The 12,589-nt window shown below is 48.8% G+C and overlaps 1 protein-coding gene across 4 annotated transcripts in view; it reads right to left on the bottom strand.

Annotated features, from left to right (window-relative positions):
* Positions 1 to 12,589, bottom strand: part of RGL1 (ral guanine nucleotide dissociation stimulator like 1) — a 337,768-nt gene that overhangs the window by 130,424 nt on the left and 194,755 nt on the right. For 3 of the 4 annotated variants that reach the window (XM_075528264.1, XM_075528271.1, XM_075528258.1), the window contains one exon: positions 12,045 to 12,155. In XM_075528264.1, coding sequence (XP_075384379.1) covers positions 12,045 to 12,155 — 111 coding nt within the window. Of the gene's footprint in view, positions 1 to 3,174; positions 3,217 to 12,044; positions 12,156 to 12,589 lie in introns of those variants that run through there. The other variant, XM_075528279.1, reaches the window with a different exon arrangement.

The following is a 12,589-nucleotide window of genomic DNA, read 5'->3' as shown; positions in this document are numbered from 1 at the left end:
CTAGTACTTAGCCTGACCACCGCAGATCTCTCCGACTTGGGCTCCTGGCCGTCCTGGGCCTTGCTAGGTGTTGTCCAGTGTTAGATGGGTAAGTGATGTCAGCACAAAAGCAGCCCACGAAACTCACGGTGGCAGAAGTGGGTTTTGAGTTCAGGTCTGTCTGGCTCCAAAGTTCAGATTCTTAACCAGAGTGCTAGGCACATGCCCTCAGCCCGTATGCTGGCAGCAAGTCCTCGGGCAAAGGCAGAGCACCCAGGAGGTGCCAGGTCCTGGAGAAGGGCCCAACTGAGGAAGAACAATGCCCCGATTCCCCAGGCAGGCCTTCATGGCTCCGGGCTGTGTTCACGCTTGAATAAGTCATTTTTAAAATGGCAAATGTCCTCTCTCTGTTTCACAAACTAATCAGTCGGTGCTTCTGGAGTCCTGAATGTTTTATTTAGGTGTATCAGTAGTACCCAATCATGACTATGAAGAGTCTTATTTTAAGTGAAAGTCACACACACACACACCACTGCCATTGATTGGATTCTGACACATAGCAACATCGCATCCTTCGCCCTGAGAGCAACATGTAGACTGAACCTCAGATCTTGTGGTTAGTAGTACAACAATCGCCCCACAGCGCTACCAGGGCTCGCTCGCTCTCCACAAAGGTAGATAGATATGTTGTTGTTGTTGTGTGCCCTCAGGAAGGTTCTGACTCATAGCAACCCAGTATGCAGCAGAACAAACCACTGCCCAGTTCTGCGCCATCCTATCAGTTGTTCCTGTATCGGAGCCAGTATTTCAGCCACTGTGTTGAGAGACACCAAGACTTGAACGGTAGTGCAATTTCCCACCAACTTTCACAAACCTCTTCGTGGGTGTGTGTGTGGAACCATTTTGCTAGCAATTCGGTCTTCTGTGACTTCTACATAAAATGCTCTTCTTTTAGAGAGAAACCATCCACAGGCCCTTGCTCCATCAGCAGCAGCAGAAGTTGCTGAAACGAGCATGGAAAGCAACACTGAACTAGGGAAGGGTGGCCAGCAAGAGGCTTCCGGAGAGGCTGTCCGTGCGAGCCAGCTGACAGAAGGGAGCAGGGACATTCCACTTGCAACACAAGAGGTCTGCTTGAAAACTGCCTTAAAAATTGTGAAACAGAAAGAACTCAGCCCTCGTTTTCATTAAAGGGGAAAAGTAGGTGAAAATGGGTATTGAAGGAATCAGGAAACAAAAGGAAAATGTTGAACGGTTCAGTCTTTCACAAAGAGAGCAAGCAGAGAGAAAACTCCCGAGAGGCTTCGCAAAGGGTCGGATGGAATGCGTGGCCATGCGTTCAGTCGAAGGGATCCCAAGGGGCACAACTAAGTGGTAGAAAACATGGGGGTGCGCCTGCGACAATTAAAATCTACGCATCAAACCACCTGCCACCACCCTACCGCACCCACCCCGCCACGCCAGCGACCACCACATGTACGCTCAGAAGTCACACGGTGCCTACAGAAAGAAAACTGCCTTCCAGGGCCACACCGGCTGAGATCAAGTCACAGTGGCCTGCGCGCTGGTGAAGAAGCACGTGGGTGTCTACAGCCCTGGGGGTCAACAGAACGGTTCTGCTCTCAGCGCAGCCCTGAACTTCCTGCGAGGCTGTGCCACCAACCTCGTCGCCACGCTGCACAACGCTAGGCTGAGCTGTCTTTCTTTCTTTGTGAAACGGAAGTCAGGTGTAAGGCCGAGTAACGTTAATCAGGCAATCGGAGTCATGGCACCATCAGAACACTCCACAGAGAAGGAGGCCAAGTCAGCCTTTCGTCCATGAAATCGGAGGACGCTGAGGGATATTATAAACTGTCCTACTCAGACTGTGTGTGGGTGCATGTGTGTAGAAGAGAGAGCAAGAGAGCCTGAGATCGCCGTGGCAGTAAACAAAGGAAGACTTCAATCTCACTAAAGACGTGTCCCTTCAACGAGTGGAGTTAGCCATCGGAGTAAGGCTCCACCAGCAGTAAGACAAGCAACCACGACTGAAAGCAAAGCAGGCAGACTGAAAGACACTGAGTGAGAAGGGAGGGAAAGTCCAAGACGCCTAACGGGCCAGTTTCTTGTCTCTCTAACAAGACAACTCTAAGTGTCACTGTTGGTGTCTGAAATACAGCTCTGTAATCCTAGTCCTGTGTCCCGTATTTACCCTCCCTCCCTGGGCTACAGATTCAATTTGCTGAGTTTACATGGAAACAGAGACTTCTTTAAGAAAAAAAAAAAAAAGGGAAGAAACTCCCAGCTCTGCATAATCCTCTGGAATCTCATCAGTCACGAAGGGCTTTCTTCCTCCCTCCTAGTGAGACTGGACTGGGACTCTGTCTCTGGACCAGGCACCAGGCATGCCTGCTCCGAGTACTGAGCAGGGCCTTCTCCTCTCGTGGGAAAGCAGGCATGTGCTAGTGGACACCAGGAGAAAGTCTGGCTTCCTGTCCCGATGACTTTACCCAATGAGAAGGGCGTGAGGTTGACCTCTGAAGGCCAGAATCCTCTTGCAGACCCAGTCTTTGAAATCGGGGTGCCTGGGATCCACAGCTGCAGGAATCTTCTCCACACTCACCAGCCTTGCTCCTGCAACACCCACACTCCACTCTCCCACCCATGCTCTCCCTCTGCCGTCCAGCACCCCTTTCTGCTCCAGGCTCCCTCCCTTTCGATGCATCTGCCCCAAGGCTGCCAGTCTTCTCTCTGACATGCAAGCTGATCATTCCTCTCTAGTGGCAGCTCTTCCTTGACTGTCCCTGCCATAACGACCCCGCATGCAGGACATAGCAAACTTTGTGGCTCAGCACATCGGGGTCCCTGAGGCACGGCCCCAGTCTCTCGTGAGAGCATCGTTTCCTGCCACCTTCCCTCCCCTGATGCTCAGTCTCAGGGTGGTCTCCAGGCCTTCCCATCGCTGACCTTAGTGACCCCACCAACAGTGCCCTACCCACCCTCATCGCCTCCTACTCCTACTCCCACCCTCCACTGAGGGGCCATCTCTTCTGTGGAGCCTTCCTGGACTTCCCACTCCCCATCCTTTCTGATTTTAAAGCCGCTTCTCTGTCCCCCCCCCAAAGACAGCGCAGCTCTCTCACCAGCATGGATCATATTTACCACAATCTATTAGTAGTTGATTAATATACTTTAATTTGTACCTCGCCCACTTACCTGTAAGTCCCTATGAACAAGAAGCATGGTTCTTCTGCTGTGTATTCCTAGCAGTTAGCATTGTACCTGGTACAAAAGGGGCTTCCAATGAATAAATTAATGGTACCAGATGCACGGCTAGTGGACCAAGACATGCCACAGGAGTTAGGGCGGCATGCTGGATGGGTTTACTCGCAAACAGCTCAGAAACTTCCAGAAAGCCGCCCAGAACGCCAAGTCAATTCCATGGAAATGGCCACACCCACCAGCAATGCAGGCACCAACGGAGCCGAGCCTCGTCTCCACATAACCTACACTTTGCTTGCTCTGCTTTCAGGAATCTAATCTTTTCTTTTCTTCCTGTGACAGTGCATCATGGTAGACTTTTTAAAAGTATTTTTGATCAAGTATGTCTTTTGTGTTTTAATGTATAATGTGTACAAGAGTCACTGTAAAAGTTTGCTTACCCACTTGCGGGGGGGGGGGGGGGGGGGGGAGGAGCGTAAAGGATGTGCATGTCCCGGAAACTAAAGTAAGTGGATAGACACTGAGGAATTCCAGCCAAGGACTAACGTGGGAAGGCCTGCCTCTACCAGCTTTCTCTCCTTTGCTTTCTCAGTTAAGAACGAGGGACTCTTTCTTTACACTGTCACGGAACTAAGGATAAATCCTGTTCCTAACATTAACTGAACAGAACGCGCACTTGAAGTCGAAGGAGTTAATGCGCTTCTCATATTTAGGCTGTTATGTATTTGCGTGGGGCAGACATGCATTTTAAATGCAACTGGGTGTTCCTTGGATTAGTGAACGGCAAGGGATGTTCTTCATTACATGCCACATTGCCTTAGACAGAGCCCCCCAATTTTGGAAAGCAGTGAAAGGCTCCAATGTAATAATAATAATATCTCAGGGAATTTGAATTTTCTATGTGTATATGTCTATGTGTATATGTATATACATACCTACACATATATCATTGGAACAGGCTAACACGTTACTTTAGAAACATGGTCTCAAAACAAAGCAATCCGTTTGGTTCATCTCCAGATGGTTAATCAATTTTGAAATTTCTTTTCAAAAGCCTAAATTAAACATTCCAATGGACACGGATAATGCAATCCAAGGGCTTGTTTTCTTGGAGGAAAACGAAGATGACGGACTATCAGCTCAGGGCTCCTCCAGGGCTTACCGCCCGCCCCTCCTAAAACCCTGAGCCTGGCCTTCCAGCCACACGCAACTGGGACGCTTGCCAACACTTTTTAACTCGTGCCCTGCCTGCCTTTCTTCAGTACTGAGCGAAAAGACGGGCTCAACTGAACCTCTTGGTTTAGAGAAGGCACCAGGGAATTTGATTCACGGCGCTGCTGTTGCTGTTAAAATGAATAATCACCACCTTTGTTTGTGGCCTGCTCTGTCCCAGCAAAGACCTGAGTCCACTATAATAATTGCCTAATTAGTCATTCTCCAGCCCGCCCCCTTCTCCTCATCTTTATGAACCCACAGTTTCATGCTGATCTTTCTGTAATGGGGAGCAACCATCCACACAGATTTATCTCCGTCCCTCACAGAGGAACGACGTTCGACCCATTCATTCAACAAACATTTACTGAGCTCCTGCTAACCAGCTGGCCACGGCTGTCACTTTGAAAAGCTTGAGTCCGGGGGTGAGGAGATGAGTAAGAGACAATGACAGCAGAGTGCAGTAACCACAGACTGGCGCTGGAGCAGGAGACACCTGAGGGATCTCACACAGCACTGATCCAGTTTACCGCAACACAATTAGCATCTTCTCCACTTAACCAACACTTTGCTGGTTCTGCTGACAGCGAGCAAAGCTTCCCAGATGTGAAGTCTGTGGGCAACTCAAGGACCTGAATGCCACGGTAAGGCAATGTGGATTCCGAAGTCACCAAACCCCAAGTACCATCAGTCCACAGAATGGATCTGAGTCAATTCCCTATTCCAGCTGAAACAAGCGGTATTTCACCCCAAGTACTAGCGGTCCACATAATGCAGTTCTCAAGCTGTGGGTCGCGACCCCTCTTGGGGTCCAATGACCTGTGCACTGGGGTCGCCCAATTCATAACAGTAGCAAAATTACAGTTATGAAGTAGCAATGAAAATTTTATGGTTGGGGGAGGTCACCACAACATGAAGAACTGTATTAAGGGGTCACGGCATTAAGAAAGTTGAGAACCACTGATAGAATGTATCTGAGAGAGTCAATTCCCCATTCCCGCTGAGACAAGTGGTTATTTTTTTTAAACGTTTTATTAGGGGCTCATACAACTCTTATCACAGTCCATACATATACATACATCAATTGTATAAAGCACATCTGTACATTCTTTGCCCTAATCATTTTCTTTTCTTTCTTTCTTTTTTTTTCCCTTTTCTTTTTTTACATTTTATTAGGGACTCATACAACTCTTATCACAATCCATACATATACATACATCAATTGTATAAAGCACATCCATACATTCCCCGCCCCAATCATTCTCAAAGCATTTGCTCTCCACTTAAGCCCTTTGCATCAGGTCCTCTTTTTTTTTACCCTCCCTCCCCGCTCCCCCCTCCCTCATGTGCCCTTTGTAATTTATACATCATTATTTTGTCATATCTTGCTCTATCCGGAGTCTCCCTTCCCCCCCTTCTCTGCTGTCCCTCTCCCAGGGAGGAGGTCACATGTGGATCCCTGTAATCAGTTCCCCCTTTCCAACCCACTCACCCTACACTGTCCCAGCATCGCCCCTCACACCCTTGGTCCTGAAGGTATCATCCACCCTGGATTCCCTGTGCCTCCAGCCCTCATATGTACCAGTGTGCAACCTCTGCCCTATCCAGCCCTGCAAGGAAGAATTCGGATCATGGTAGTTGGGGGGAGGAAGCATCCAGGATCTGGGGGAAAGCTGTGCTCTTCGTTGGTACTACCTTGCACCCTGACTGACCCATCTCTTCTCCTAAACCTCTCTATGAGGGGATCTCCAGTGGCCGACACTTGGGCCTTGGGTCTCCACTCTGCACTTCCCCCTTCATTCAATGTGGTATATATATATATATATATATATATATATACACACACACACACATATTCTTTTTTTTTGCATGATGCCTTATACCTGGTCCCTTTGGCACCTCGTGATCGCACTGGCTGGTGTGCTTCTTCCATGTGGGCTTTTTTGCTTCTGAGCTAGATGGCCACTTGTTTATCTTCAAGCCTTTAAGACCCCAGACGCTATCTCTTTTGATAGCTGGGCACCATCAGCTTTCTTCACCACATTTACTTGTTCACCCACTTTGGCTTCAGCAGTTGTGTCGGGAGAGTGAGCATCATAGAGTACCAATTTAATAAAAGAAGGTATTCATGCATTGAGGGAGTGCTTGAGTGGAGGCCCAAGGCCCTTCCGCCACCTTAATATTAAACCTATAAATGTAGACAATTAGATCTATTTCCCCATCCTCATATATATGTTTGCATGTACATGTCTTTGTCTAGACCCCCATAAATGCCCCTTGACTCCCAGCTCCTTCCTCCCTCTCCCTTGATTTTCCTCCTGCCCCACAAGTGGTTATTTTACTGCTGAACCCATCTAGCCCAAGATCTGGCCACAATTCACCTTAGATGCTAGGTTCCATAACAGATTCCCAGTTCCATTTATTTCTCAATATGGTATTCTGCTTTCTTCTGCCCTGCTTATCTTACCTGTTCTCCAGCTATCCAGCAGTTTGCTTCTGCCCAATACACACTGACCAAGACCCTCAAACACACAACACACTCACTGCTATTGAGTCGAAATTGACTCACAGCGACTCTATAGGGCAGGCCAGAACTACCGCGGTGAGCTTCTGAGACTGTGACTGTTTAAAGGAATGGAAAGCCTCCTCCTTCCTCCTTGAAATGCCTGGTAGTGTCAAATTGCTGGCTTTCCGCATCACAGCGCAATGCATCACTGCTATGACAACAGGGAACCGACTAGTGCTTGATAAATAGTGCACACGGAGGAGGGAGCCGCGAGTTCCCAGGCCGCAAGGACCACATAGTCACAGAAGTGTGAAATGAGGGAAAGCCATGGGACTATCCACTGTCCATTCTGATCCCTAACATCTCGCTTGTGAAATAAATCTCACGTAGAACTTAGCTTACGCTTGGCAGTTTTCTACGCCCTGGGTCTGCCACGTTCTGAAGACGGTAGCATGTCTTGAAAAGCATGTCCCTCCCCGACAAGTTGCATTCTTGTCCCCTTTCCTTGTGAGGATTCTTCCTCAAACAGGCCATTTCCTGCTTCCAGCGACTACTGGCATTTTCTTAACCCACTTCTACATATCACTGTGGATATACAGCCACAGTGCTGTATGATAGCATGTTCTGGTCATGGATGCTTCCAAAAATCACTGGATAGTCTGCAAGTTAATTGGATGGTTGGATGAAATTACTTTTCAAAGCCTCTTCCAATTCTGAGATTTCATGATGAGCAGAGTCCTTTTTTAAGGGTTCTATCTGGGCAAAGTTATCCCAGACTAAGATATTATTGTAAAGGAAAAACATGGGTCAGCATTTCAATAATATTTGGTTTCTCCAAGTGGTCCAACCTAAGGTCACTGCTAATGGACAAGACCGCAGATGTCCATATAAGTAAACCAGGCCTGGAGCCTACTCGGTGTTGTCTTTTTCACCCAAAGACAGAGCTTTTAAAGATCTTACTTTAAAAGATCAACGGAGAAGAAAATTTAACAAACAAAAAGAACTTTTTAATGACCTAAATGTTCTGGAGTGCATAATACGTGGAATCTGATGGTGAGTGCTCATTTTGCGATCCTTCCCAAAACTACACCTTAATCAGGTTTGAGGCCTAAATGTTAGAAAATACAAAACTTTCACTCATCCACTTTGGCCTTTTGAATGGGATATAAACACGTCACACGAGCCATGATGACCCTGTGCTCTCTGTAAGTCCACACATATCTTTATTGTAAAAATCCACCCCAACAAAACCCACCCGAGCCCTAGAGTCGATTCTGACCCTTAACAATGCCACAGAGAGCTTCTGAGACTACAAAACTTTCTAGAAGCAGACAGCCTCATCTTTCTCCCAGGAAACGGCTGTTGGGTTTGAACCTCCCACCTTGCAGTTAACAGCCCAACACCTAACCACAGTGCCATCAGGGCTCCTCCTGCTCACATTAAAAATGGGTCACTTATCAATATGCTACACATCTCCAAAACAGATTTCTCAAGCTTTAGGTCAAAATGTGAAGTAGAAAAGCAAACCACATCTCTCAAGTCCTAGTCCAGCAGGTATCACATCGAGGGGGAGTCCATGTTCTGTGAGCCCATGCTCTCCTCCATTACTCTGGAAATGACCGGAAGCTTCCATACAGTTCCTACAGTAGCAGCTAACCATCCGGGTTTCGATTCAGCCTCCACAACGTCCAGATGTGTGGCCTTGGCAAGCAATCTAACCTCTCCGGGCATCACTTCCACAGCTGGATAAAAAGAAGTCCTATTGCCACTGTGTTCTTGATAAGGTTGCTGCCACTCTTCCATGGCATACTATCTTTCCTCCGCAGCTCCAGCTCTGGTTAACTTTAAAGGGATGGCTTTGAAGAAAGAGCTCCTGGGACGTAGGAGAACAAACATGGGGCCTCCCCTTGGTCCTAAAGAGAAAGGTCTTGTAATTGCTATGGCTCAATTGGCTGAGTCATGTAATTAACGTCTGGAATTTCCAAGACTGAAACAGAGCTTCCCAACAGGACACCGACGGCAGGAAAACATGTGGGTTCCTAGTCAGAGAGTTCTTAACAAAATGTTCTTGAGCCAGCGGAGGGGTAGCAGCAAAGCACGCTCTGTTGGCAGTGGAAGGGCGCAGGAACAAAGTCCTCCGTCAACTAGGAGCATCATTGGACATTATACTCCCTCCCAAGACTGCAGGTCTACTGCTAAATCCAGGGGGCCAAAGAGTAGAGCTCTGTATCCTGAGCATACGTGTGTGCGCGTGTGTGGGTACTCATGTAAGGCAACACTCGAAAACACTGGGAGAGGAACAGAGAAGAAGAAAGGAAGTCCCATAAACAGAGTGTTGCTGTTAGCTGCCATCAGGTCTGGGCGCAGCTCGCAGCAACCCGACACAATGAGCGGGGAAAGTGTCCTGCGTGATGCCCATGATTGGCGGGGGATCAGGCCATTGTGATCCATGGGATTTTCACTAGCTGATTTTTGGAATTTGATCACCAAGCCTTTCCCCCTAGTCCATCTTAGTCTGGAAGTTCTGATGAAACACACACAGTCAGCAGCTTAGCCACACACACCCCTCCAGTGACAGGCGAGAGGTGACTGCCCGTGAGGGGCGTTGGCCAAGACCCATAGCCAGGTCTCCAGTGTAAGACAAGAAATTCTCCCATGGAGTCACCACGGCCCCTTGTGAAAATTGCCAAGTAACTGCGTGTGTCCAAATGAAGGCTAAATTGTACGCTTGGAGCTTAGAGAGTCAGGCCCATGATTTACTCATCTTGTGCTATTATATTTGTTTACAAACTCTCAGAGAGGAACTACCCAGCACCAGAAAATGCAGCGACCTTTCAAAGGTAGTTGAAATGGTACAGAGCTTGTGACTCATCCTGAAATAAGCAGAGTGGCCAAACCACATCAAGACCGCATTTAAATAAAAATGCACATACACAAGGACCACAAGTTAAGGGATGGTTTGTCAGAACTCTATTTCTGTTTTTCCTGTCAGGTCTGCTGAGAATGTACATAATTAGTTTTGACATCATGGTCTAAGGAAGGCGCCCACTGGGTCCATGAACACCTCTAGTTTTCCCCGGAAAGGTCTGTCCCCTTCTGAGCCACTGCGGCACGTGCCACTCAACGTTTACTGCCCCGGTGGGTGGTACCTCAGCTCAAAGTACAGTAGCAGAAAGGCCCTGAGCTGGAGCAGCTGGCGAGGCCCCAAGCAACAAATGCCCGCGTCAGCAGTCTGCAGCAGAGGGAATGTCTGCCGGCCACTCTGCCTGGCACGCTGGGCGCTACAAGCCCCTCGCTGCCGCTGTCTGCACAAGGCTCTATGTAACTGTGTCCCGTCCTCCTCTGCCCTTTATGCCTGCATGCATGTTGTTCAAAACATTCTGAGTTTCCTAAAGTCAAGCCAATCGCTTCATATGTGTGTGAAAGCTGGGCACTGAATCAGACAGACCGGAGAAGAGTCAACCAATTTGCATTAGGATGCTCGCAAACAATATCGAGAGAGTACCATGTCCTACCGAAGGAGCGTACGGGCAGAAGCTCCTTAGAGCCGAGGATGGTGAGGCTTGGCCTCGTGGACATTGGACGTGTTCTCAGAGAGATCGGGGATATCGCGCTGGGTAAAGGAGGGGGGCAGCAGGAAAAGAGCAAGAGCGTCAACGAGATGGATTGCCACAGCAGGCTCCAACGTGACAACAAGGGTGAGGGGCAGGGCTTCACTGCAGTGTACACAGAGTGGCCATGAGCAGAACAGGGCTCACTGGCGCCTAAAAACCCCAACAGCATGATCTGCATGGCTCCCCAGCCCGTCGCTGTGAAGGCTGAGGGTAGGCTGAATCAAGTCCAGCAAAACCGTAGCCTGTCGCATGTCCTCCATCAAGTCTACCCTGTAGAGTCAGCCTATATCGTTCTCCTCCTCACGGCGTTTTGTGTCATCTCTTTCTGGATCGCTTCTGGACCCAGAACAAAAACCGTTTCCTTCTTCCACATGTTGATGTTTGCCGAAGTGGGGATCCTAGCACCGAACTTTCCACTTCTCATAGTTCGGGCGTCTTGAAGGATCCCCCAGGCAATCACTAAGAACTCAAATCACCCACCCAATTTTTAGAACCGCACTTACAGAAGCGGTGCTTCTCCAAAAAGGCACCTCAACGCTGTCGCTGGTGACGAGTTGGGCTGCTCACCTAAAGAACAGCAATTTGATCCCAGCAGCGGGGACACGATGAGGCCGTCACTTCTGAGAAGACCACAGGCGTGGGAGCCCTATGAGGAGCTAGACTCCTAGGATCACCAGGGGTCAGAATGGACTCCACTGCAGTAGGTTTGGGCTTCTCTAAGAACCCCCCTCTACAGTTGGTGTCGAGGGCACTAAACATGCATTTGCCATCTCCTGTGAGGCTGCTAATGTCAAGATCAGCAGTTCAAAACCACCACCAGCTCCTCGGGAGACAGAGGGGGCCTCCTACCCCCATCAAAATGTACAGTCTCCGAAACTCACAGGAAGCAGTTCTAACCTGTCCTACAGGCTCATTGTGAGTAGGCGCCAACTCAATGTCACTGCGTTGGTTGTTTTTTTTAAAGGCTGCAGGAAGGATCTAACGATAGGACATTTCACACACACACACACACACACACACACACACACACACACCATGTGCGCCATTTGTCATGGTCTGTCCTCTCAGCACTATAGGCACTTGTCACAAGTTCCAGAGTAAGAGAGGAGCTACCAACATCAATGGCGGGGGGGGGGGGGGGGGGGGGGGGGGGGGGCAAGCCCGGGAAGAAGCAGGTGCCGACGGGACAGGGTTACTTCGGGCTCTTGTCTAACAGGGCGCTGCTCTTGGACGCTACTATTCTGTGTGTCACTTTCTGCCACTCCACTTGCAGTCGCCTTGCCAGCACCTCTCGATGCTTCTAAGAGGTTCGGAATTATTGACAAACGCAGGGGCGATGCTTTGGAAAACAGCAAGTCCAAACACAGACCTGTGGAGGCTCGTGCAAACACTTGGCCAACAGCAGTTTCCTTTTTAAGACCCAAAGGAAAAAGATGGGGGGGGGACGCCTGCCCTTGCTAACTAATAATGATATTCACAGAACAGACAGGGAGGCTCCCAGGTTCCCAAGCGGTCTCTTCAAGTTTACTCACCCCTAGCCATCTTGCTCCTTTATTGGCCGCCTGTTGGATCTGGACTCTTTTGAGGGTGACATGGTAAACAGCTCCTTCCTCTACCTCTTCACCCCAGTCTTGAATTGAGCTCTGCCAGGGAAGGGATAAAGAGAAAGAAAAAGTTTTGTTTTTGTTTTTCCTCTCCGCTAACCACAATCTATCCCAGCTGCTTCGCTGCTTACAACAGCACTCGGGGCACAAGATGATGGGCGGTGTAGAATAAATATTACCAACAGACGGATACGAGACACATTAGGGCACAGGGAATGCTGAGATTTTTCTTGGCCCACAGCCTTGCCCTGTGGTATCAGGATCCCCGGATTTTCCATTTAGTTTTTTCCTCAATTCGCTCACATATCTTAGTTGTGGTGAGGGTGTTTGAGGGCCAGCCCCACCCCACCCCCACCCTTAACTTTTTCTTTTTCCATAAAGAAACAGTGGCTTGGTCTTGATTAACCTCCCCGCCGCTACCCCTGCCCGCCCACCCACACACACATCAAATAAAAAGAAAAATAATTCACTTA

This window comes from Tenrec ecaudatus, chromosome 1, assembly GCF_050624435.1.
Source record: "Tenrec ecaudatus isolate mTenEca1 chromosome 1, mTenEca1.hap1, whole genome shotgun sequence".
In the NCBI taxonomy this organism is placed as follows: domain Eukaryota; kingdom Metazoa; phylum Chordata; class Mammalia; order Afrosoricida; family Tenrecidae; genus Tenrec; species Tenrec ecaudatus.
Note: the sequence above shows the minus strand (reverse complement) of the source record. Positions and strands in the feature narration are given on the sequence as shown.